Source organism: Uranotaenia lowii, chromosome 1 (genome assembly GCF_029784155.1).
Source record: "Uranotaenia lowii strain MFRU-FL chromosome 1, ASM2978415v1, whole genome shotgun sequence".
Classification (NCBI taxonomy): domain Eukaryota; kingdom Metazoa; phylum Arthropoda; class Insecta; order Diptera; family Culicidae; genus Uranotaenia; species Uranotaenia lowii.
Genome location: NC_073691.1, coordinates 91,054,801 through 91,080,919, shown reverse-complemented (window position 1 = coordinate 91,080,919; position 26,119 = coordinate 91,054,801). Strand labels below are relative to the sequence as shown.

The 26,119-nt window shown below is 38.6% G+C and overlaps 3 protein-coding genes across 4 annotated transcripts in view; all 3 read right to left on the bottom strand.

Moving 5' to 3' along the window:
* LOC129739985 (acetylcholine receptor subunit alpha-like) overlaps positions 1-26,119 on the bottom strand; it is a 706,505-nt gene that overhangs the window by 558,263 nt on the left and 122,123 nt on the right. The window lies entirely within an intron of this gene.
* Positions 20,310-21,041, bottom strand: LOC129737619 (uncharacterized). Its single transcript, XM_055728781.1, has one exon. The coding sequence runs from the start codon at positions 21,039-21,041 to the stop codon at positions 20,310-20,312; it is 732 nt and encodes a 243-aa protein (XP_055584756.1).
* LOC129737618 (uncharacterized) lies at positions 21,045-21,467 on the bottom strand. Its single transcript, XM_055728780.1, has one exon. It carries the CDS (start codon positions 21,465-21,467, stop codon positions 21,045-21,047), a length of 423 nt encoding a protein of 140 aa, XP_055584755.1.

Below are 26,119 nucleotides of genomic sequence, written 5' to 3'. Positions count from 1 at the left end.
TTTGACGAATCTCCAATGCAAATTAACACATACCCGACACCATGGCTTCGTGTGAACTGTCATGTAATGAATGTATTTCGTGTATGTGTCTTATTTGTAGAACGAGCAAACAGTTTCGCAACCGTATAAAATTCATAACATTCTCAGTGTTATGAATCTACGACAGGTATTCCGCATGCGTGTAGATACCTCCCCAGCTGGCAACAGATTGAACGTTCTTATATAATATAAACAATCAATTAAATAGTTATACAACAGAATAACCTTACCTTTACACCCATCTTACCTCAAGAAAAACTTTAAGCTTACCTTTAGCTGTGACTGACCTTATTCAGTATCATAATCATATTTATTTCCATCTGATATTACCTAATAACCTCACTTTTTCTTTTTTGGATTATTTTTTTTTTGTACTCGAAGTAGCCCAAGTTGTTTTCCCCCAATCGACTTATCGAACCTAAAGAACCTTGCTCCGAATATTCCCACTTGATGCTATTTTCCTCGTTTTGCACATTTTCCCTTTCTACAGTAGATTCCCAACTCTTAACCCAACCAATTAGAATTTTTCACCAAACTTCATCTCCAGGGACAGATTTTATTTTCACCACTCTCCTCACCCGGTCGCAATCTGCTGGCTCTCTCAGATCTAATAAGGCGCTCTTTTAAATTCCACCTCTCCTCACTCTATTCCCACCCACCCGAATCACCGTTTTCCCACACCATTCTTCTCTCGGCCGATTTTCACTAAACTTCTTCGATCGAAGCAAGCTGGGTTTTCCCTCCACACATTCTCTTTCGCCCACTTCTTTCTGATTCGGCCGGTCGACCATAAACCACTTTTCTCTTGGTCGATTTCCGCTACAATTAAAACAATCAAAGCAAGCCGGGCTTTCCACTGCATTTTCTCAGTCTCTTTCTCTCTTCCACTTACTTCTTTCCAACCCATTTTAGAACTCCCTATTCACTGCAGGAGAAAACACTTCGATTCCGCGTTGCTTCAGCCTTCTTAATCTTTTTTTGGCTGCGCTAGGCACTTATAATCCACCTCCCGCACCTTTTTAACTTCTAAAACTTATATTTTTCTCAGCGTTTTCTATTACATCACAGCTTTTTTCACTTTATCACCTTAAAATTGCATTTGGCTTCTACCATTTCTTTTCCTATGACCCTTTGATTTTACCCAATTTAGAAATTTGCTTTTCCCTTCCTCAATTTTTCCCCTTTCACACTTTTTAGGAAAACCTATTCTCACAATGATTGCTTGGGCTCAAGCTGAGGATTTGGACTGACATTTCCAGCTTTTCACTGCCTAATTCACTCCCGTATTCATAAGCTCCGAATTCATAGTTTATAGTCAGTCACCACCACCCGATGTACCGCTCGAATCTATCGCTTTTAAACTATCACTTGAAATTATCCTCTGCTTATTTGAAACGCGTCTGCTCACCACCGAATCACGAGACTGAATCGAATAGTGTTCTGCTTCTTGGTAGCCAGAAAAGAGTCTGGTAACGTAGTTGTCGAGCTGGAGCGAGTAGGTTCAAAGGGGTGAAGCAGTTGCGGACAATCGATAGCATTCGTAATGATATCATAGACGAACATTCGATGTAGATAAGTTCTCCTTTGACTCAGCGACGTCAATTCTAACGGAATGATAAGGTGTCCAAACTGGTGCAGCGTATTCCAAGACACTGCGTACGAGCGAGCAGAACACAGTCTTTAGAGCATATGGGATAAATAGTTGGTTTCTGGGGAATGGTTTCGGATAACCAGAAATTCAAGACCGATTGATATGGGTGTCTGAATTCAACTAAAACTATATTTACAAGATTGGGTCTATGGCACATCTTGGATTTATGTGTTTGTAATTAGGTTGATAACTGTGTGTAGAAAGAGATAAATTTATATTGTGTTTTACATTGAATATTGGCTATGGTATGTGTTGTGAGTATGGAATGGAATATGAGAGTTGTGTGAAATAATCTGTGTATGATGGTTACGCCACAAGCATAAGGGGCTTTAAAATTCGAAGTATTTCGGCAAAGGAATCCGAACAATACGAAAGCCTTTGCTGTTGTTGTTGCCATATGCTGAGCAAAAGAGAGCTTTTGATCGAATGTTATACCAAGATCTTTTATCACGGTTGTTCTTTCTGGTGTAGTGTCGCGGAACGAGTAGTCGAAGGCAACTGAAGCTCTGGTTCTTAAAAAGCTTACACATTTACACTTTCCGGCATTCACTTTCGTTCCATTTGTTTCACACCAGAGCAATAACCTTTCTATATCCTTTTGAAGCGCTGCGCAATCCACAATTGAGTCAATTACTCTGTAGATTTTCAGGTCATCAGCATACAGAAGCTTTGATGACTTAAGGTGGGTTGCTAAGTCATTTACAAAAAGCACAAATATAAGCGGGCCTAAATGACTTCCTTGTGGGACTCCAGACGACATATCGAACACCGAGGAATGTGTTCCACGGATGTTTATGAAGCCTCGGTGAATCATCAGGTACGAGTGCAGCCATCTGGTTGCCCATGTAGGAAAACCATAGCGCTCTAGTTTCATCACCGCTATGCTGTGGGGTACTGTGTCGAAGGTTTTGGCGAATTCGATGTATACTGAATCCACTTGCAGTTTTTTTTATCAGTTGCGGTGTATAATTCAATAACATAGCACACCAGATTTGTCACAGTCGATCTTTTCTTAACGAAACCGTACTGGAATTCGGTAATCATCGGAGTAGCTGCAGAATAAAACCTTTCAGATATCAAAACTTCGAGAATTTTGAAAAAACAGCAAATAATTGATATTGGTCGGTAGTTCTCAACACGGTGAGCGTTTCCAGACTTATGAATTGGAGATATTGCAGCTATTTTCCAAAGGCTTGGAAAAACACATTCAGAAATCAGTCGGTTGAATATCATACTGAGCGGTGTGGCAAAAGAAGCAGCGAGTTTTGTTGCCCACGACGATGGAATTCCATCTGGACCGGGCCCTTTCAACGGATCTAGGTTACTTAAAACATTGAAAATGAGCAGTAAAATGAGGCTGTGGCACTGTGGCAGTTTGGTAGAGTATCAAAATAGATATCAGCACAGTTTGAAGATTGAAAACTATACACGCTACTCAAAAACTCGGTATACAAATCAGCGGATTCTTTGACGGTTTCCGACGTACGGTCACGAAACGATACAGACGACGGTACGGTGTTGGTAAGACGGCAACTTTTAACATATTTCCAGAAAGTAGAGGGATCTTGTTTTACGATGCGTTCAATTTTCAAGATGTATAGTTCAAAGCTGCCTATATTTGATAAACGTATAATATGCCATTTTTTTCAAAATGGAGAAACTTGTGCCATTTAATAGCTTATACTCTATACAATATCCCTACTTCCTTCATTTTTAAAAAAATTCATTGGTGGAGGCATACAACCCTAAAGAAAATTTGTCTAATGTGCAACATATTTGATAAATTATCTAATGTGCATGATGTGTTGAATCACCATTCGCAGCAACCGGTGTCTTTTTATTGATAGTTTTTCTAATTCCTTCTTGTTGTGATCTTGTGGCTTGGTGGTTATGGGCGTGAGCTTGTTGATCGGATGATCGAGGATTCAATTCTTAATCCTTATCAATTTTGGAATGGCAGTCGAATGGGCAGCTTGAGCAGCCAGGCAGCACCGGATGCTTCAAGCGTCTCACTCGTTAAATTCCAACGCAGCTTCTTCCTTTTTCGTCCTCTCATGCCCTGGGGAGCATCTGCTACTAACTTCATCCTCCTTTTCGCTTTCACTAGAGCTTCCATAGTTTTTTAAATAATTTAAAGCCATTTTGTATACAGTGAGCGAAATGGAAGTGAATTCGGTAATGCAAAAGCTTCCTCGAAGAGTCTGAGCCAATTAATGAGTTTTATTTTTCTTCCACTAAAAATGTGTGCCTACTCCTTAAGTATGATTCGAGTAATGGGTATTCGATGAATGTTTAAGGTTGTTTAAGTTTTAAGGTGTTCGGCGTGTGGGTTGCTTTAAAGGGGGCGGAAGAGCTGAGCCGGGGAATTTGTCTCGGAAAAAAAAAATAAAACTTACATATAGCCATGTCCATTCCCAGCAGTGGGGGGTGATTCTGAGCTCTTCGTTGATAAAATGTTTTGAAGAAGGCTTAAGTGTGGTGACGAATAGAGAGGATGAAAAGAAGAGAAAGTTATGCAAGATTTTTCAATGGCTGACCACAAGTTTCGAAAAATCAATTTCAGAAGAAGTTTGTAGTAGGAGGGAAATAAAATCTGAATGGCCTATCGGCGGGGACGAGTGTTCCAGAAGCAGAAGAAAATCATACCAGAAATTTGAAAAGGAAGAAATGAAAAGTGGGTGGAAAAATTTCGCGCATGCTTTGTTGTGTCGTTTAATGCAGTCGGTAGTGAAACGTGCGGCGGTACGCAAATCCTACACATTCAAGAAGTTGATCGCAAATGATGATCAAACGTATCTAGAATCCAGGTAGCCTAGGTATATTGGTGTAAAACTCCGTTATCGGCATGATTTTTAAGGTTTGAAATCTAATATCGACCGATAGATCAGATGGAAATAAATATGACTATGATACTGGATAAGGTCGGTTACAGATAAAGGTAAGCTTAGGGTGTCTTGAGGTAAGTTGGGTATAAAGGTAAGGTTATTCTGTTGTATAACTATTTCATTTGTTGATAAGAACGTTCAACCAGTTGCCAGCTGGGCAGGTATCTACACGCATGCGGAATACCTGTCGTAGATTCATAACACTGAGAATGTTATGAATTTTATACGATTGCGAAACTGTTTGCTCGTTCTACAAATAAGACATACACATACACGAAATACATTCATTACATGACAGTTCACACGAAGCCATGGTGTCGGGTATGTGGTAATTTGCATTGAAGATTGGCCGAACTTATAATCTAAAGAATGCAATTTAGCGCATACGTTGGCGAAACTGCGGTGAATCCGTGCACCCATGGTGGATTATCTACATACATACATACATTTTGTATACAGTGAGCGAAATAAGAATAGCACCACTATGTGTTTTGCTTGTTAAAATATGAATGATTGAAAATCATCAAAATTTTCTTCTATTAATTGTTCAGAATTGTTTAACGGGTAAATCAAGCATAAGTTTACTTTTTTTGGACGTGGCAATTGGCGTTGAGGACCAAAACTATGGAAAAAGGGTGCGAAATAAGAATAGCACCACTTGTGTTTTTCAACAAAAACAAGATAATTTCTAAAAATTTACTGTGTAAAAGTGAATAATAATGCTTCTACGAATTATTTGAATAGATAACTGCATTTTAAGGGGTTTTCTAGAATTCCAATAGATTTCAAAGGTTTTAAAATGTTGTTTTAAGAGATGCTCTTCTAGAACTAAGGAATTTGATATTTGAGCTGTAATTCTTTACCAAACTACTTACTTTCGTCATTAAAATGACGTGAAATGGTTAATCAAACATTTTCGGTTTATTTTAAATCAGAAAAAAACAGGTTGGAAGTCATAAACTTAGATTTTTTTTTCAATTAACATCACTTTTTCCAGTTTCAAGTCATAGATGGCAGCACTATCTTGCCGTTAAAACCAAATTAAGTCTCAATATTGATGTTTTAAATTTTATTTAGGCCCATATTCATTATTTCGAGGCAGATTTCCAACACAGTTTTGTTGGAGTTCACGCTGCAGAAAGCTTTTCTGGATTTGCAAAAAAAAAAATCACCAGCACAAAAATGTACAACCGCCAAAATTCCTGCTCATCTCAACTTCCGATTCAATTTCAAATCATACCAATAAAACTGCTAGTCGTCTGATCCATCAAGCTCCATCGGAAAGTATAAAATTATGCTGATTATTGGTCCAAGAAATTCACTTTTATCAGTCCTTGATGAAATTTAATTTTTTGATATTTTGATCTTAGAATTTCCAAGGCGGTCACATGCTATTAAGTACTTATTTCTTGAACAAAATCCTCCAGCACACCTGAATTAATCCCAGATATTCGAAAATGGGCATTAATTTGGTTTAATTGCAAGATAGTGCTGCCATCTATGACTTGAAACTAGAGAAATAGCGTTTGACTATTTAAAAACATTAGTATTTTTTTTATTTGAAGCCTGTTTTTTTATTCAAATTTAGCCTCAAATCTATGTTTCGTCAATTTGCATCATACTTATGAATGACAATGAAGAAATAAAGCTGTTTGATAAAGTATTATAGCTCAAGTATCAAATTCCTAAACGATAGAGAAGCATCTCTTAAAACCCCATTTTAAAACCTTTGAAACTCTAGAAAACTCCTTAAAATACAGTTATCCATTCAAATAATTCGTAGAAGCATTATTATTCACTTTTACACAGTAAATTTTTAGAAATTATCTTGTTTTTGTTGAGAAACAAAAGTGGTGCTATTCTTATTTCGCACCCTTTTTCCATAGTTTTGGTCCTCAACGCCAATTGCAACGTCCAAAAAAAGTAAACTTATGCTTGATTTATCCGTTAAACAATTCTGAACAATTATTAGAAGAAAATTTTGGTGATTTTCAATCATTCATATTTTAACAAGCAAAACACATAGTGGTGCTATTCTTATTTCGCTCACTGTATGAGAACCGCAGCAATATTTGAAAACGTATTCACATCAGGCAAATTCAGATCTATTCGTCAACTTTTGTTTACGTTATATTTGATAAAGTGGCTACTAAGATTGAAATTTATCTACTTTATTTTGAGTATTAGGATGCAAAAAAAATAGTTAAAACACTTATTTTGCGATTTTCTCGCATTGGTGTTAATGGCACATTGGACCGTTTATCAAATATGGGCAGAAAGGCGGTATTACGAAGAGCTTCATATTCGGCTTCTATTCTCGATAAGTAGGTTTAGGTTTGATCCGTCTTATCTTGAAAGAAACGTTTCCGAGCTTTACTTACTAAATAACGGCTTTTTCTTAGTTCCACCAAGGAAACTTATAAGGCTAATGATGGTTAAATCTTCTAGGTGGCGTGTGTAGGCGCAATGTATCCCAGAGTCTTTCGTAGAATGCCAATACTGCTTAATCGACAGTAAAGTTAGTTAAAGCTGGTTGCCAGTCAATCTCTCCTATTGCTTCTTCAACACGCTCGATGTCATAATTCCCAAAGTTCAAATTATGTCTGAGGGCGCTGCTGGTGTCCATACGCTCGTCGCAAATATATTCGAGAAGTAAAACAGAAGGTTAGCGATGTCGGTCAGTTTTGAAAATTGCATTCGATGGGTGTACAATTTCAGCTTTTCCAGGTCTGTTGACGAAGATTAGATCCAGCATTCTACCCAGATATACTAGAACCGATATACACCACTTAACGAGAAATCGGGAGACACGAATAGCGCTATCTGGCGACAGAAATGGAACTATTACACTGTGAATTTTTTCGGAGCTTTGATCAGAGATGCCAGGTGTCCTGATTTTTCAATTGACAATCGCAAAAAGTGTGGCGTAGCATATAGAAAAGGCGGAAGTAAAATGATTACTATTTGAATAAATATGAATTATTAACAGCGCATATTCTTACAATTCTTAAAACGTTGTCTAAACCCTCAAAGCATCGGCAGCGATAAGTGCTATCCCAGGTGTTAACCCCGGACACATTCTAGGTCCTTTTTTAGCTTTAGCAGTACATTTGCGCACCGGTAAGTGCTAAACTGGTTTCCATTTTAGCCACTGGTGACGCTCCGATAGGTGTTGTTGTTTTTTGATGCTATTTCCTTTTGTTAGCATCTGTCAAATCAGGAGCTGGTCGGTATTCAAATATGGCTCCTGGCTTGCTTTTTCAATACCGAGAAGCAAGTGTCAAAATTGAGTGCTTTTATAGCTTTGACACCTGACCGCTGCTGATACTCTTAAACATTGTGATTGTAATATTCCTATCGATTTAGCGCAAAGTTTAAAAAAAGAAAGAATGAAAAGGGAATGTTATTAGAATCATAAACTTTAAGGTCAAGAATTCGTAATTATCGTGTCCTCCGCCGGGCATTTCTCTACCCAATTCAACTACCTCGTCGGAAACCAGAAGAAGGGACACGTTGATCCCTCAAGCGTGCTCGTATCACTGTCAAGTCGATCGTTGTATCTTCGCTTGGTCTCTTCCTTCCCCCAATTCACGCACACGAGCCAACGTGTACCAACACGCCAGCCACCGAGTTCTTCAATCGGTCGACACTCAGACAAACACACTCTCTCATTCCTCTCTCGAGGCTTCGTTTTACTTCTCATATTTCTCCTTTTACCCATACTGACGAAGGATAGCATGAAAGCACTTGTGAAACGGGGCGTATCTAGGTACCTTTATTTTCAACTCTCCTTTGTCATCATTAGGGATGTCGCTTTTAATTTAATTAATTTAATTTTTTTTTTTAATTATTTATTATCAACCAGGACTTATACACTACAGTAATAAATGACTAATTTATTATGACCTCATAAATAACTAAAAATACATTGATTTACGACACTCGCCATAAAATCTGGCTGCACAGATTTTAGACTTTTGCATTGCAAATTTCCGCCAACACTTAACGAGAAAGCAAACAAACTACATATCAAACATTTGCACCTTTTAGTTTCTTTAAATCAAATTCCATAAATTTTATTTCATCTTTGTCATTATTTCGAGTTTTTAACAACCATCCGTTACCTAGAATATGTCATACAAAACGGCAAATCAAAATAAGCGGAAGCTTAAGACAAATTTTTAAAGCTTAGCTAAGAGACGAAAATTATATATAGATAAAGTAATAAAAAAATTGAAATTCAAAAATGATTATTATTAATTTTGCCTAGTTATATTGAAAAAGTTTTTTTGTGTTTTGGAATATCATTTGTTTTGCAATAGTAAAAAATAATAAAAACGTTTCATTTCAAAACCAATATACATGCCAATACCAATATAATTTCGTCGCATTCCGTGGCGGGAACAGAATTTTTCCTTCTTGGTAATAACAAATGACATGATCCTTAATGTGCACACAGTTTTCGTATTGATTAAAAAAAATGTGCTTAAATTTTGTTTTCTCCTTAATAATCGTTTCTGTGAAACTATTTCAGCTGTGATTTTTTATTTGTTTAGATTTTTGTTTTGCGTTCACGTTCACAAATAAATGATGGGAAAACATTAAGAAATATATCGCATTCCGATTATTCATAGCGAATCGAAAGAGTTTTTTTTATTTATTTCAGTACAATTGGTTTGAATTTGAAAGAAAAAACAATTCTGTTGCATACATTTGTCTCAATTAATAAAAAAATCAATCTGTGCCCTTTCAAAATGTTAATCTGGAGTTGTCAAAATGCTGATCAGGGATGCCGTCCGAACATATTTTCATCCCTTTTTTTGTTTAGTTTAGGAACACATAAAAAAAAAATTCCGCTCATTTAAGAAATGAATTCAAAATTCGCACCACCAGCCTTTACTTCTTTCATGTTTTTCAGAAGATATGTCACAAGTCTCTCAGGCATGATTCCAAGTCCATAATTAGAAAACATGGATATTAGTTAGCCTTTTGTTTTTTGAAGCACTGTCATTTCTGAAACGCTTTGTTAGCATTGATTTTTTTAATCAATTCATTGATTATAAACATTCAAGAGAGATTATTGTCATGTTATTGCTGGATAAAAGCTCGGTATAATATCCTTTGACCTAAGATCTGGATTTGATAAATGATCTAACAAACTTTATAGTTTGATAATGATAAACCAATTTGTTTGAAAATGTTCAAATATTAACAAGAAAAATCTAGCATGAGACAATAACAATACCATCTTTTAATACGAATCGTTTAAAACCCCATTTTTTGCCAAATTGAAAAGCGACACCCGTCATCTAGTAAAGAGAAAATAACGATATTTCTACGTAAATTTCGTGATATTTTTTACTATTATTAATAAGCAAAATTTTGATAAACAGTTAAGCAGTTGACCGATTGAATTTAAAATCTTTTTCTTAAAAAAACACTTTACGCGCATCCAAATCTATGTATTTTTTGAAACAATAAAATTAGTTGGTTTACTAAAATTTTTATGGTGCAAGAATAGAAACAAACAATTTCATTTATTATAACTGGCATCCCTGATCAAGTCGAGTCGGAATACACGCTATTCACAAGTTAGACGAATTTCTCGAATTAATGCTTCCATTTTGTCCGCTAGAGGATGCTGATGGCGTCGCCTTCTCATTATATGAAGAAAATAAGTGTGGTGAATATTGTTTCAATTATATTTGATTCTACCACTAGTATTAACGAGGCTATTGTCGATTCGATGACAGCGAGCTCCTGCTCTGTGAAAGCATTCACTGGCAGGGCAGGAACCCATTTGCAACCTCGTTAACATTCCATTGCAAATTTGGCAAGTTGTAATCTCCAGCTACAGCAATAATGTCTTTACTAGTGGCGATATTTATAACATAGTCAAGAGCGGTCATGTGAGATACATACAGAGCAGTTTCGCTTTTAGGTCTCAAGTACACACAACACAAGTAGACATACTGGCATTGCGGGGCAAATGCAACTACGAACATGTGAAATCATACTTGATCGATTTACTGACATATCTATCATTATTTTTAAATTAATTTGAACCAGTATTTTAAGATGATTAACAATCTTTCGTTAAAAAAATCGTGGAATAATTTAAATTAAGGAAAAGCTTCGCGAGCCGCACAAATATGTCTCGAGGGCCGCGGGTTTCTCATCTCTGGTCTAGATAATAGGCTGACACGAGTGTGATTTGGGATTGCCAGAAAGCGTATAGGGTGATACGGTCAATTTGGTCAAGGGAAAACGCGTGTAAATCGGTAAAATCGTTTATTTAAAAAATCAAATAAAATTACTTTTTCAAGTTTAATTAGTATAAAATTTAGGAAAAATATTCAGTTAGGCTTCCGCTTTTCCAAATCCGAATTGCCGGACCTTACGCTTAACCTCTGCCATCAGATTTTGTACAGCCACCTTGTCCACCTTCTTCGCCGCAGAAAGCCAGTTTGCCTTGAACTGCTGCTCGTCCTTAGCAGTTTTGTTGGTCTTCTTTAGGTTCCGCTTGACAATAGCCCAGTATTTCTCAATTGGGCGGAGCTCTAGCATGTTGGGAGGGTTCTTGTCCTTGGGAACCACCTGCACGTTGTTGGCGGCGTACTACTCCATGGCCTTTTTACCGTAATGGCAAGATGCCAAATCCGGCCAAAACAGTACGCAACAACCGTGTTTCTTCAGGAAAGGCAGCAGACGTTTATTCAAACACTCTTTCACATAAATTTCTTGGTTGACAGTCCCGGAAGCTATGAAAATGCTGCTTTTCAAGCCAAAGGTACAGATGGCTTGCCAAACCAGATATTTCTTCGCGAGCTTTGACAGTTTAAGGTGCTTGAAAATATCTGCTACCTTTCCCCTTCCTTTAGCGGTATAAAACTCCTGTCCCGGAAGCTGCTTGTAGTCGGCTTTGACGTAGGTTTCGTCGTCCATTACCACGCAGTCAAACTTCGTCAGCATCGTCGTATACAGCCTCCAGGATCGCGCTTTGGCCGTCGTATTTTGTTTATCATCGCGATTTGGAGTCACTACCTTCTTGTAAGTCGATAGTCCGGCTCATTTTTTGGCTTGATGCACCTAGCTTATTTGCGGCATCTCGGAGAGAGAGGTTAGGGTTTCGTTTGAAACTACCGGCAACACTCTTTGTCGTCTCAGTGGCTTCCGGTTTTCGATTTCCCCCCGATACAGACTTCCTGGCTGTCGACAAACGTTCCTCAAACACTTTAATTACAATTGTAACGGTTGATTTGGCAACTTTTAGCGATTTTGCCAGCTTTGCGTGCGAGAAGCTCGGATTTTCGCGATGCGCGAGCAAAATTTTGATACGCTGCTCTTCTTCCGTGAACGGCATTTTGATTACTGAAGAGAGAATTCAAAAATCAAAATTCTACACACACACCTTCAAATTGAGGGGTGTTCAGGTTTTTTAAATTCAAAATTGAAAGAAATACGTCAAGTTGATATTGACCAAACTTTGACCGTATCACCCTTTAATCCAAAAAATTATGAAATAAAAATTTTAAGATTTTTAAAATTTATTATTTTTTGGAAAGTGAAGCAGAGCACTCCGGGTCTGCAAGTTCCTTATAAAAAGTGGATTGTCCTACCGAAAGTTAAACTTTTATATATTTTATACTGGTAAGCCGAGTTAGGCTGCCTCTAGTTTATTTTAATAATTAAGTTAATTTTTAGTGTGTTCAAGAAAAAATTTCCTTAATGAAATCCCATTTTTTTTTCTTCGTCTAATTGGACCCAATCCAACGATTCTGTGGCCTTCGGTGAAAAAGAAAATGGAAGCATAAATACATCAAACGAATTTCCAGACACTGCTGGTCAATTTTAATTCCCCGCACCGATGATTTCTTTTAACGTGATCTCATTTGGTCTGGTTTTATGTAAAAAGCTATTTAATATTCAGGAGCGAGCGAAGCTCTTAAAATTAAAAGCAACTTTATCAACTTGGCTGCCGCCCAGAGTATGTGCGCCCCCTAAAGTAGACATAATTTTATTTTGGCGTAAATGGTTGGAACGGATGAATGAAGAACAACAACAAAAAAAACACGCGAACAGAAGCTGAACAAAACTTTCCGCATCGAAAACATTCCGGTGGGCGAAAAATCTCTTTAGTTCAAGATTTTTATGAGTTATAAACCATTTGTCGCCATCATCATCATCATGCTTTGTCATGCACTTTTGCGAGCGTAGCCAATTGACACAATGAGTACAACAATGGGGAAATGGATTTGCCCGGTTCCGCTGCTTCTTTCCGCGTTCCGAGGTCCCTCGATCCCATTCACCACACCGAGCCTAGGGTGGAAATTCCATTTAAGCCAGGGGGGCGAAACCTCCCTGATGCCCACCCCATGTCCTTCATGGCCGTGGTTTTGCGGTGGAAATATATTTCTTTTGTATTAAATGCGGTAGATGGAAAACATGCTGGCGATAGTTGAATCAGAATCATCGCCCACAGCACAGGTCGGTCGGAGGAACATCGCCGTCCAGATGAAGCTGGCTGGTCCAGGTCCTGGGAATCTGTGGGCTGCGGAGGGTCAACAGCAGAGATTTAGAGACGATCCGCTCGCTTCTCATAAATCATTTATATATGCATATTCGTTTCATTCATTGCTGGCTGCCGAGCTCAGATTGTTGAATGGAAAGAGAATACCAGCAAGAAAAAAAGCCACAAAAACCAGCAGAGCGTTTTTGGCGAACATGAAAAATTGCTCGAAAAACGATAAATTGTTCCCAGCATCCATAGATCTTAGTTTTTCGGGCTAAGAGGATTTGATCTAATGTGCCTATTCCAATTTCATTCATATTCCTTGTTGGGAATTTATTCTAGCAATTGATACCGACTGATCTCAGCTAGAGCTTGAGTGGAAATCTGTCAATACCAAATTGAGCCGAATCCAATGACACTGGATCGAAAATCAATCAAGTAGGGAAAAACACTAGACATGTACCTTTCGACCATTAATTTTCTAAATTGTTCTTTAAAATTCTCAATTGTTATAAATCAACACCTAGTATCGTCATGCTTAAAAATTGATAGGTATCAATTTGAAAAAAAAGCCTTTCTCCAGGAGGTACTGTATAACCTAAAAGCCATCAAAAAACTTTACTAAAAGTTATTTTTGATTATTCACTCCATGAATTCTTTTTCAGTCCTTTTTTCTGTTCCTTCTTAACAATCCTTTCCTTACACAAAATTTAATTATAATCGAGTCCAAATACATGGAAGAACAAATACTTCGTCCAATTTTACTTTAAGTTTTCTGAGAACACGCTTTTAAAAAAAAGTGGCTCCTGAGATTTTTCTCTGGAGCCACCATAAAATGCATATATTGGGCTCATTATGATAGTTTTTGCTCAGCTGTTTGTGACATCTTATTATCATAGGATAATTATCCCAATTTTTACAAAAGAAGAGCAAATCAGACTTATTAATAAGTATATATTTACATACATACAATTCCATACAGTGGTCTAGTTAGGCAGTGTATCTTGGATTGGCTAGATAGAATATGTTCATTAAGATCTCATCTTGAAAAAATATAGCTCATTGATGAAAAGTTTGTATCCTCTCATTAACTAGAGTTCAAATCTATATATTGTTTTTGATTTTTTTTTCTGTGAGTAAAAATCTAATTTCAAAATCTTAAAATATCTACTTTTTCAAGGCTCGTAAACAAACAGCTTTCCTGATGGTACCAAAAAGTATTAAGAAGCAAATGAGTTGTTTAATGTGAAAGAACAACTTTTTTTCTTTGTATATGAACAGTTATAGTGCTATTTTTATAATAATTTAATGATAAATTTTTGATATTAAAAAATAAGGACATTTCCAAGAGAAGCCCCGTATTGGACAAATGGATAGGAACCCTACCAAATCGCTAACTTTGAAAAAAAAATAAAAATAAAATGGAAATAGTGGGAGGGCTTATGTTTTGAAGCTCAAACTTTTGAGCAAGTATTATAATTTTTGCCCCTAAATGTAGGCAGCATCATAGTTCTTTTTTTTCGATTTTAAATATTTTTAAAATAAAACGTTAAAATCAAGGTTAAATTTATAAACTAGCAAATGTAAATATTATGAAGGTGTTTTGTATCCTTTATGATCAAGAAAACTGTCACCCCAAAGCATCAAATTCTGAACAGAGACGAAATAGATCTATTATATCAAATTCTCTTGTAACGGTGTTTGTAGTACTACTCCTCCGAAACGGCCCGCACGATTCAAATGAAATTATTTTTAGAATGTTCTGTAGGCATGCGAATCGGTTTATATCGAATCAAATAAACAAAAAGTCTCATCAATTGCCCGTAATTGTTAAATTTGTAGTTTTTTGAATCAAATTAAAGACATGGCATCCATTTTTTCAAAATTTTCTTTCCTTTGGGTGGTTTGTTTTTCGTCTCCAAGGTCGAGGCGTCGCGAGAGAATTGTAACCATGGCATAGCATACTGATTGGTGGGGACATTTGGGCGCGTATTTCTCAATCAGGCATACTGTGAATGCACGTGGTGGTGCTTTGAAGCCTAGATGTGTTTTTTTTTTCTTCTTGATTCCTAGCTCATTTGTACAGCACATGGTAATGAATGACGCCTAGATGTGACCCGGATTGATATTTGGTGTTACTTTTCGTTACGGTGTGTGAAGAGTATTGCACTCTAGGTTTGGTTACAAACATTCCGGCCACCTTGAAATGGCACGGACATTTCAACACTTCCTTCAGTAACATTGACAATGGGAAGCCTTCATCCGTTTCCTTCATCTTCGCTAACGTGGACCAACAGGACGCATCTGGAAAAAAAGGATTGGAACCGCAATCACCTGGTGCTTATGGTTTTCATACAGGAGCTAACTTGGAGTGTAGCTCTACTGCTATCAATAAGCCAGTGCTAGGAATCCGATGGGAGGAGATGTCCACTACACGAAGCCGGAAATAATGAAGTGCGACCACACTCGGAGCGTTGATTTCTGCGGAGCAAGAAGGAACCCAGTAGCCCAACAAACAAAATTTAGGGGGTATTGGAATTGCAATCACCTGATTTTCAAAATTGTCGTACAGGAGCTAACTTAAAGTGTAGCTCTACCCCAGCAAACATTTTTGTAGGTATATTTCTCAACAAACTTTGCTATACGTTTAATATACATTTTTAAATCATCTTATATAACTTGAAAAAACAGCATTTACGTACTAAAGTGGAGGCAATATACATACATATTTTTAACTTCTGGCTTAAGCGATAAGAGTTGAAAAAATTGGACGATATACTACACCTTTACCGTACATCCTGACAGTATGCGAGAGAGCGCAAGTTTTGCTCTCAATTCATGCAAACCGTTGCCAGCGACAATATTTGCTGCTTCTCTCATTGGCCAGTTTATCCAAATGGACCCTCTGATTTTTAGAAATCTGGTTGCACTGCTTCCTGGTAAACTTGAATCGGCAGAGAGGTAACTCAAATCGCCAGAGAAATCGTTAACGATCTCTCTGGCGATTTTGCATCATTATATCGGTAGAGAGGAACTCACCATATGCGTGTCTCGGCCGTGAGTGCTACGAAATCTGAGTAGAAATGCTTAGCCCGCCCCAAGAGAGCGCGATCCGAATTGTGCTCGTGTGTTCCTATCGTGGTGTGTGTGTTCGGCTCAGTTCTGCCGACGCATGCCGAATGATTTCCGTTACAGTGGTGTTTGATTTGATTAAGGGCATCAAAAACGCAATGTACCAAATTAATGCTTTATTGGATTAATCCTTTCAGAAACCGTTACCCGATTTTCTTTCGTTTGTATGCTTCATATTTTTTTCCCGTAGCGTACAAAAACAGATACGTATATAAAAAACAATTAAATCTATATTTCTTGATGTAATCCGTAGTTTTCAGAAAACTTGGGGCAAGAGTGTTTAATTTAACTTTTTTTTTATACTTTATTCCATTTTCCAAATTAAAAAATTCGAAATTCAAATTTCTTTTTAAAAATCTTCTTAAATTTTTAATACCCGACTACGAATTGATTAATAGCAAATAGATATTATCAGAACAATACAATAAAGCTTCAAAACAGGGAATTTTGATTCATACTTTCTAAATATCTAACTTTTGACTTAGATACAGCATTTTAATTCTGATTCAGATTCAGAATCCAGATTCTTGTTCGGAGTTATCGACTGTGATTCTTATTTGATGTTTCCTCGACTGTGATTCTTATTTGATGATAACAAAATTATTTGATGTTTTGGTTGTTGGATAGCAAACTCAGTCTTAAAGACCATCCAACAATCAAAATATTGTTGATATCCAGATTCTAAATTGAGATACAGAATTCAGATCTAGAATTTAGATTTAGAATTCATTTTCAGCGTTCAAATTCAAATTTTAGATAAAGGTTTCCGTGTCAGATTTCATATTTAGAATTCAGATTCAGATTTCAGATTTATTTTTCAAAATTAAAATTCAGATTTATATTTAAAATCTCAGATTTCATTCGTCAGACTCAGATTTCAAATCCAGATTTCAGATTCAAATTTCAGATCCAGAAGTCAGAATTTAGATTTAGGATTCAGCTTTATAAGATTTTAGATTCAGATCTCTAATACAGATTTCGGTGTCTGATTACAGATTCAGGTTCAGCATAATTGAGATTTCAGATTCAGGTTTCAAATTCAGATTTGATATTTGAAAATCAGATTCAGTTTAAAATTTCAGATTCATCTTATTTCAGATTTTTGATTCAGATTTTGGAATAAGAAATTCAAATACACAATTCAGATTCAAATTTCTGTATTCCGGTTCAGATTCAGAATTGAATTCAGATTTCAGATTCAGAGTTCAGATTTAGAATTTATTTAGAAGAAAAAATCGTATTCAGATTTAAGATTCAAAATACACATTCGAATCCAGAGTGGTTATTTGTATTTTAACCAAAACATACGCAGGTTTATATTTTGGAATATCCTAGGATTTTTTCAAATGGCATTCTTTGTGTGTTTTTATTGAATTTTTTGAGTTGGGGCTTGTCTTATTTGAATAAATTTGAATCTGGTTACCCATTGTTTGTTTTTTGTTGTATAAATAACTAGATCTGAATGGAAAACAATTAGCTCAAAGCCCCGGTGAAGTGATATTTAAAAAATAGAAAATTTTCTTCTGAAAACGAATTCCGTTTAAATCATTTATTCATACATAAATACATATGTAGGTATATCCATAAAACAAATAAAAATTTTTTATAACAGATTGCAATTTCTTGACATTTACAGATATCAATTTTTCGTATGATTTTTTTGTTTTTCGGTATACTGCATCGTTAAAGTTTCATAAGGCTTTAGAAAACTTGGCAACAGCTTCACAAATTTTTTTTTATTAGGTATAGTTATTTTGAATAACTGAAATCAAATAGACGACTCATTTCAAGTCTGTGGACATTTTTTCCACTGTAAGTAAATTTTTCTTCTCAGTTTTAGAACAGAAGATCCACAATTTCCCTAACAAATATGGATCTTCAGATTCATATGATTTTAATTGTTCTTCGAACAAAACCATGTTTTTGGGATCTTTCAAAAAATCTTCCATTTTTTGAAAATCATAATCACTTTTAGGAGGAAACCCTGAAATATCGCTAGGATCCGAACAAAGATTCTGACGCGAGATTTCTTTGATACTCTTGGATATTCCCCCCACTAGTAAAAAATTTTGAGCATCCAGTCGTCTTGTTGAAAAAATTAGTATGTGTTATTAAATTAAAATTTTCGAAAAACCGTAATCTGGATTTTAAATCTGAATTTGAAACCTTGAATCCTGAATCTGATATCTGAATTCTAAATACTGAAATCTGAATCTGAAATCTGAAAACTGAATCTAATCTGAAATCTGAATCTGAAAGATCTGAATTCTGAATCTGAATCTGAAATCTGAATCTGAAATCTGAATCTGAAATCTGAATCTTAAATCTGAATCTAAAATCTGAATCTGAAATCTGAATCTGAAATCTGAATCTGAAATCTGAATCTGAAATCTGAATCTGAAATATGAATCTGAAATCTGAATCTGAAATCTGAATCTTAAATCTGAATCTTAAATCTGAATCTGAATCTGAAATCTGAATCTGAAATCTGAATCTGAAATCTGAATCTGAAATCTGAATCTGAAATCTGAATCTGAAATCTGAATCTGAAATCTGAATCTGAAATCTGAATCTGAAATCTGAATTGGAATTGCGGTTCCATATGTCTTCAGATTTGATTTTTACTTTAATACCGAAATATAGAAAGAAAAAAAAACTGAACACACCCTAGGTCAGGCAAATAGAAATTTACTGCAGCATTTTCTTACTTTTCGACAGAAAAAATGAGCGCTGTTTGAAAAGATTTGTAATCGGTTATGATAAAAATTCGTACCAGTACCAAACAAAATCAACAAAGCTATTTTTTCCGTAGATGGGGCATGCTCAGTTTGGTGCAACTTGTAAACATACCCAATGCAAAACTCTCTCAAAGACTTAAAAGTTTTAAGAATGATCATTCTAATGAAACAAAATTTTATACCTGGTCGGTGATTTAATCAGATCAGTTTGACATTTGAGCGCTTTTTTGTTTTATCTTCTGTTTTCCATCCCTGGAACACACCATTCTGAAACCCAAACTCAGATTTTTTAATCCAGAATTTCGAATTCTAACACAATAACTTTAAATTCGAAATTCTGAATTTGAATTGATAAGTGATGAATTAATCATTCTCACATCGGAACAAAATGTTCTGAATGACAATTTAAAAACGATTGTGGGAATTGAGGAAGAGAATTTAAAATTATTATTTATAATATTTATTTTAAATGAAAGTCATTTTGATAAAACATAATATGTCACTTACCGAATGTTGCACCTTATTTGCGATGTCCTTTGCACAACACTATTTTTTAATTAACATCACTATATCACAATCTCTTTTATTAAACACTACATTTTCTCAATACTTGAATGTCCTTCCTTTAAAAATTTACCGCCCGCTATCACCTAACCGCACCACACGAGGGTACGTCTGGAACTGACAATGCTTTGCTTGCACACAGTTTATTCGAAACGACAAACGAGTAACCCGGTGAGGTAATAATATGAATAATATCAAACGAGCAGCCGTCGCCCGTCGGCCCAGTTAAGTTCTTCAGAAAAATGCTCCCAAGGCGAATAAGAAGAAATATCAGACCCGCCGTGCGCGAGTGTCGCCGAAATATAACCGTTTTTTCCTAAGTCGGGATACCCAGTACTCAATTTTCTGAATTCTCTGTCGATTTTTGAGAGGACGCGCTTACTGGGTTATCGCAAAGAGAACAACAAGGTTGTTTTCTCATTTAAATCCCGCACGCGGGAGACAAATTTGCAAACATGGCGAACTTTTGTCATATACGAGTCGGTAGACTTTAACTAACCATTTTTACGATCATTTACTTGGTTTGGTAGGAATTACGATTCGCATTAACATTGTTAACGAGTTGAGCTGACATTTCTAATGCGATGTTATGTTTGCTTGGACTCTTTCAGGCTGCAATCGGCGACTACTGGTTCTAGGAGGTCCGCAATGTACAGGCGGAGACGACAACAAGTGGTTCTGGGAAGCAAAAGGGAACCAAGTAGACCAACAAACAACGTTTAAAAATATTGGAATCGCAATCACCTGGTCCATGAAATTCTGTGCAGGAGCTGTCTTAGAGTGCAGCTCTACTCATGATTAGTTTCAGGTACTGCGGTGACAGGTTCTCCAACGGGCTGCTCATCAGCTGGATTGGTTTCGGGTTCTTCTGGTACGGGTAACAGGTCAAGTTTGTTGACACACCTGGAAACGACATCTCGCTTCGCAGTGCGTAAGGTGACCACTCGTACGACGCCGTCTTTCCCAGGATGAACGGCTGTGATGATCCCTAGTGGCCATTGGGCTGGCGGAAGCAGATCGTCTTGGATGATCACCATTTGGTTGGGCTGGATTACGGTTGATGGTCTACGGTGTTTGGTGGCTCGGGCTTGAAGCTGCTGCAGATATTCTGGGTACCATCTACGCCAGATTCGTTGGAACCGTTTCTGCGTGAGCTTCCAATGCGACAGTTGATTGTCCGGAACAGTTGCCACGTCTTCTTCGGGTGGAGATCGCAGGCTTTCACCGACAAGGAAATGTCCAGGTGTCAGGGCTTCCAATTCGTCGGATTCGGTTGGCATCAGAATCAAGGGTCTGGAGTTCATACACATCTCCACCTCGGCTAGTAATGTCGTCATGTCCTCGTACGAAATGTTGGAGTGGCCGATTTCCCTCAGTAGATGGTGCTTCGCTGATTTCACTGCTGCTTCCCATAGACCTCCGAAATAGGGCAAACGAGGTGGTATGAAATGCCACGCAACTCCAGATTCTGCACACCAATCCAGGATGTTCTTACGTCCTCCGTGTTCAGTTTTCAGCATCTGCTAAATTCTGTGCAACTCGTTGTTTGCACCTCGGAACGCAGTGCCATTGTCGCTGTGGATCTCGTGGGGAAAGTTTCGGCGGGCAGAAAATCGGCGAAGAGCAGCGATGAAGGCCGGCGTGGAGAGATCAGACACCAACTCGATGTGAACGGCACGTGTGGTAAAGCAAACGAAGATGCAAACGTATGCTTTCGTTGGGCCTCGGTTTTGGACGAGAGACTTGATGTAAACTGGTCCGCAATAGTCTACACCAGAAACGACAAACGGTCTTCGGGGCGCAACACGGGACGAAGGCAAATCTGTGATGCTTTGCTGGATCATCTTTGGTCTGCATCGGAAACATTTGTGGCACTCATGGAATGTGCGGCGCACTAGATTGCGTCCACCAATAATCCAGTACTTTTGACGGATCGTGGCGAGCATTAGTTGTGGGCCGACGTGGAGTAAATTCTCATGATAATACTTCGCCAACAGGTTTGAAAGCGGGTGTTTCGCGAGCAGAACAACTTGATGTTTCGTAGCTTCCGGAACGGTTGCGTTGGCCAGAACTCCACTAATCCGAATGACTCCATCTGAATCTAGTTTTGTACGGATGATGTACTTCAACTGCGATGAAGACGGAAGACGACCGGACGATGGCTAATTCCTCAGGAAAAAACTGTTTCTGGGCAAGACGACACAGTGTCAAATCTGCTTCTTGCAGATCGGCGGTGGTAAGCGCTTGGAATGGATCCATTTTTGTCTTCCGTGCAGCAGCTTTCAACAAGCGGAAGTATCGCATGCAGTGAGCGATGGAGCGACTGAGTTTTTGGCAACTTAAGTACATTTCGAAGATACGATCTACAAACTCGTCATCCTTCACGACAGCTGGAAGCGCAGCAACTGGAACTCTCATCTCACTCGTCGAACTGGTTTGGCAGGCTGACAACTCGGTTCGTGGCCACTGCGAAGGCGGTAACTGGAGCCATGGAGATCCAGTCCATCAAAGCGGATGATTGACGAGCTCAGGTGGACTTATTCCACGGGACAGAACATCGGATTCGATTCTCCGCGAACATGCATCCAAAAATTTACATCGGTCGAATTCTGGATCTTAGACACTCGGTTGGCCACAAATGTCTTCCAGCGATTGGGCGGTGATTGTAGCCACTGAAGAACCGTCGAGGAATCAGTCCAGAAGAACACTTCGGCAGACAACTTGAGAGCACGGTTGACCTTCTCGGATAGGCTGACAGACAGAACGGCAACAAAGTTCCAGCCGGGCAATGCTGTGGTGGCTCTTCAGCGGTGCGACCTTCGACTTTGATGTCAGCAATACGACACGGACCACTCCATTTCATTCGGACCGAATGTAGCAGCAGCTGCCGTAGGCCTTCTCCGACACGTCCGAAAAGAAATGCAACTGAAAGGATGTGGCATTTGCGGAAGACACGTATCGAGGAACTTGGATCGTGGCGATGGTATCTAGCGTGCTATGAAACTCCTTCCAATCGGCCTGGTACGACGCTGGTAGTGGGCGATCCCACTCGAAAGATTCTCCGCTCTCTGTTCGAAGGCCCCACAAACGCTGCATGAACAGTTTGGCGACGGTAATAATTGGTCCAACCAAACCAAGTGGATCGAAGATCTGGGCGATGTTCGACATAATCTTGCGCTTTGTGAGTACTGGAGCCAAGGTTGCCGAAAAAAATTCTGTGTTTTGACGAAAAAAAAATCTGACTTTCTGTGACTTTACCCAAAAATTCTGTGACGGTTTTCTGTGATGCTTTTTCCATTAACTTCATTCAAAAGTCATGTCAAATTGCGTCTTTTTTACAGTTTACTTAACATCACCAATTTTATCATATTTTACCAATTCAAAGATAATTATCCAAAATTGATATTGACATAAGAAAATTAATGTTAAAAAACCTCACAAAATTTTAAAATTCTGTGAAATTTGTGAATATTTTTGAAATTCTGTGTTCTGTGACACAGATGCTGTGATGAAAATTTGCTCAAAATTCTGTGAAATTTTTGATTTTTCTGTGATTTCGGCAACCTTGACTGGAGCTGGCAAGGGCAATTGGACTCGAAATCGTAGAACGTCAGACCTTTTTTCCCAAACAAGTCCGAGCGTAGAGACATCCTGATCGTCATGCAGGCTGTGGATTGCGGATACGGCTAAATCTTCTGGAGGAATACCTCGAAGCGCTTCAAGAACATTGGATGCCCATTTCTTGAGTGGTATTTTTCTGTGATTTCGGCAACCTTGACTGGAGCTGGCAGGGGCAATTGGACTCGAAATCGTAGAACGTCAGACCTTGTTTCCCAAACAAGTCCGAGCGTAGAGACGATTGACTTCATCCTCAGCGAGGCGTTGTAACGTGCGAGTGGTCAAAAATGGTGCTGAAGCGAAACCGTACGTCACAGTCTGCAGCTCAAACGTTGCGAGAGCTTCTTCGGGACTTTGGCGCCAGAGAATTCGTTGGTACGTACAGTCGTCCAGGTGCAGTTGTATTTGGCGGTACATCTTCTCAATGTCGGCTACGAGTGCGATTGGGTGGGTTCGGAAGCGCATAATGATCGACAGTAGATCGTCCTGGATAGTAGGTCCCACCAACTGCATATCGTTGATGGATTAACCGGTAGATGTCTTGCACGAAGCGTTAAAAACAACACGGACCTTGGTGCTTGTGCTTGACTCCTTGAAGACTGGATGATGTGGTAGATAGCAGTGGGGGACAGAGTCGTCTACTGGATCAGTGAACTTGATCATGTGGCCCAAACGTTCGTAGTCGGCCATGAAACAAACGTAGGCTTCTCGAGTGGCAGGATCTCGCTTAAGTCTCCTCTCTAGGCTTTGGAAGCGGCGCTCGGCGATGGATCTTGATTCACCAACACGTACCAGGAGATCACTAGTGAGTGGCAATCTAACTACGAAACGACCGGACGAATCGCGAGTGGTGGTAGCACTGAACACTTGATTTCTTCAGCTGACAGAGCTTGGGACGGCAACAAAGATTCGAGTTCCCAGAACCTTTCGATGGATAGTTCTAGGTCTCGATCGATAGTCGTAAGATGGCATAACCGGGGTGTTTCGGAGAAATTTATCGAAGCCGATCCGGATACACCCCATCCGAAAACAGTCTGCACTAGAGTCGGCATCTCATTGCCGAGGGAAATCTTGCTGCCGCCGTGAAGTTTATGGTACACTTCTCCGCCAACGATGGGGTCAATGTCCGCAGGAATGAAGAAATGTGGATCAGCCAGCTCAACGTCGGGAATTTTCCAAGCAGCAACATAAATTCTCACTGTCGGTAGGCAAACTGTTGGCCTTTTGAGGATAAGGAAATCTAGCTTCGTGGCGTACTTTGTTACGGTTGAGCGAATCTTCGCTGTTAACTGGCGCTTGATCTGCTTGGATGATTCACCAATTCCTGAAACGGCAATGTCAACGGTAGAACGGCGGAGATCGAGAGTGCACAGGATTTCGATCAAACGAATGGTTTTTGAGATACACGCATTCGTAACTGTCCCATTTCTAAAAGAACTAAGCTTTACTCCTGTGAAAGTTATAAACGAAATATATTAAACATTTAAAAAAAGAGGGGAGGTTCAGTCCCAGCGAACAAAATTCAAAACTTTGTAACTTTCAAATATGGAACACGAATCTTTTGAAAACAAACTGTCTATCAATAAAAGCAGCGCTACCAAAAAACGGAAAAGACCCAGATAAGATTGTTCACAGTGACAGTGATAATAATTTCAAATTTCTTTCATTCCAATAAACTACTAAAAGTTTCCAATGGAAACAAAAGTTGACATTCGTAGTCATCGATGTGGAAAACTAATTTCTCAGCCGAGAGCGTAGAGGTTTTTCCTATCAGATGGAAGCATGCATAATCTTTTAATTTAATTTCGTTCGATACGAGTAAGGACATCGAATGCGCTGGAAAATATCTTTAAAAAATGGCATCGCGCAAAAAGCATAAAATAAAACCCACTGGGAAACAGGAAATCGAGTCAATTTTCCCTTCCTCAGTCTTAACAGGGAAAATATTCCACCTGCAGCTCGGGGACTTACGATTCCGCTTTTTTCCGGAGCAAACTCTCCTTGGGTCCTGATGGTACGAGATGAACAGGAAAAAACTTTTTTCTTCCACTGCAACTTGTAGCAAATTATCCGTCCATTTCGATTTTCAATTAACTTAAAAGTCATACCTCGCTCTGTTTCGAATCTCGCTGCTCGTGAACACGAAGAAGAATAATAAAAGTTAGATGAAAACGTGATAAGGAACGGCGTGAATGAAAAAGTGACGTTTGTGCTTCGGCACGTATTGAATGTTTTAAATCTTCTCCTTCTGGTTGCAAAGTTTTTTCCGTCCACTAGCACTCGTGCTAGCATTTTAGAAAACAAAAGTTTTTCGAAATTTCATAAATAAACCAAACATTCACATTTGTTATTTATGTCTTTTCCATTTGCGCGCTGTGATAAGAAAAGCAGAGGCAAGATAGAGAGGCATCACACCGTGGCACTTGAGCACATTGGCGGCTGGCCGTGTACCTACTTCTCAATGGAGCCTGCTCTAGGCGAGCTTTCAGACATCCTATCGCGTCGTCGTAGTTCCTGACCTGGACCCGGGATCGATCGAAGGGAAGAAACAATAAATCTGTCTCGGGGGAAATTTCACGACTCACTGCTCAGGCTGATGTGAATTCTATCTACACATTTATCTTGTTGGCCAACTAGCCGCGCGCCATCCACCGGATATGGTGCCAGCAATTTGAGTCCGCAGACATTGGCACAGGGAAGGCCGGGGCAGCAAAAGGGCCGGGCGATCCGCTCCGTGTTCTGACTTCATTTCGTGTGGTGGTGCTGGTGGTCGGTAGATTGCAGCGATACGGGCGTTTGGCTGTGTACACTTTTATTCAATTCAAGTTCTGGACCCAGCCGCCGCTACTTTCGGATGAAACAATCTCCATTAAGGATGAGTAATGATATCTGATACTGAATTGACCTTTTCGCTTGGTTTCCGCAGTGATGTAGGTTAAGGGGAGGTTAATGTCGATGTGTTTACGTGTAGGTCTGGCAG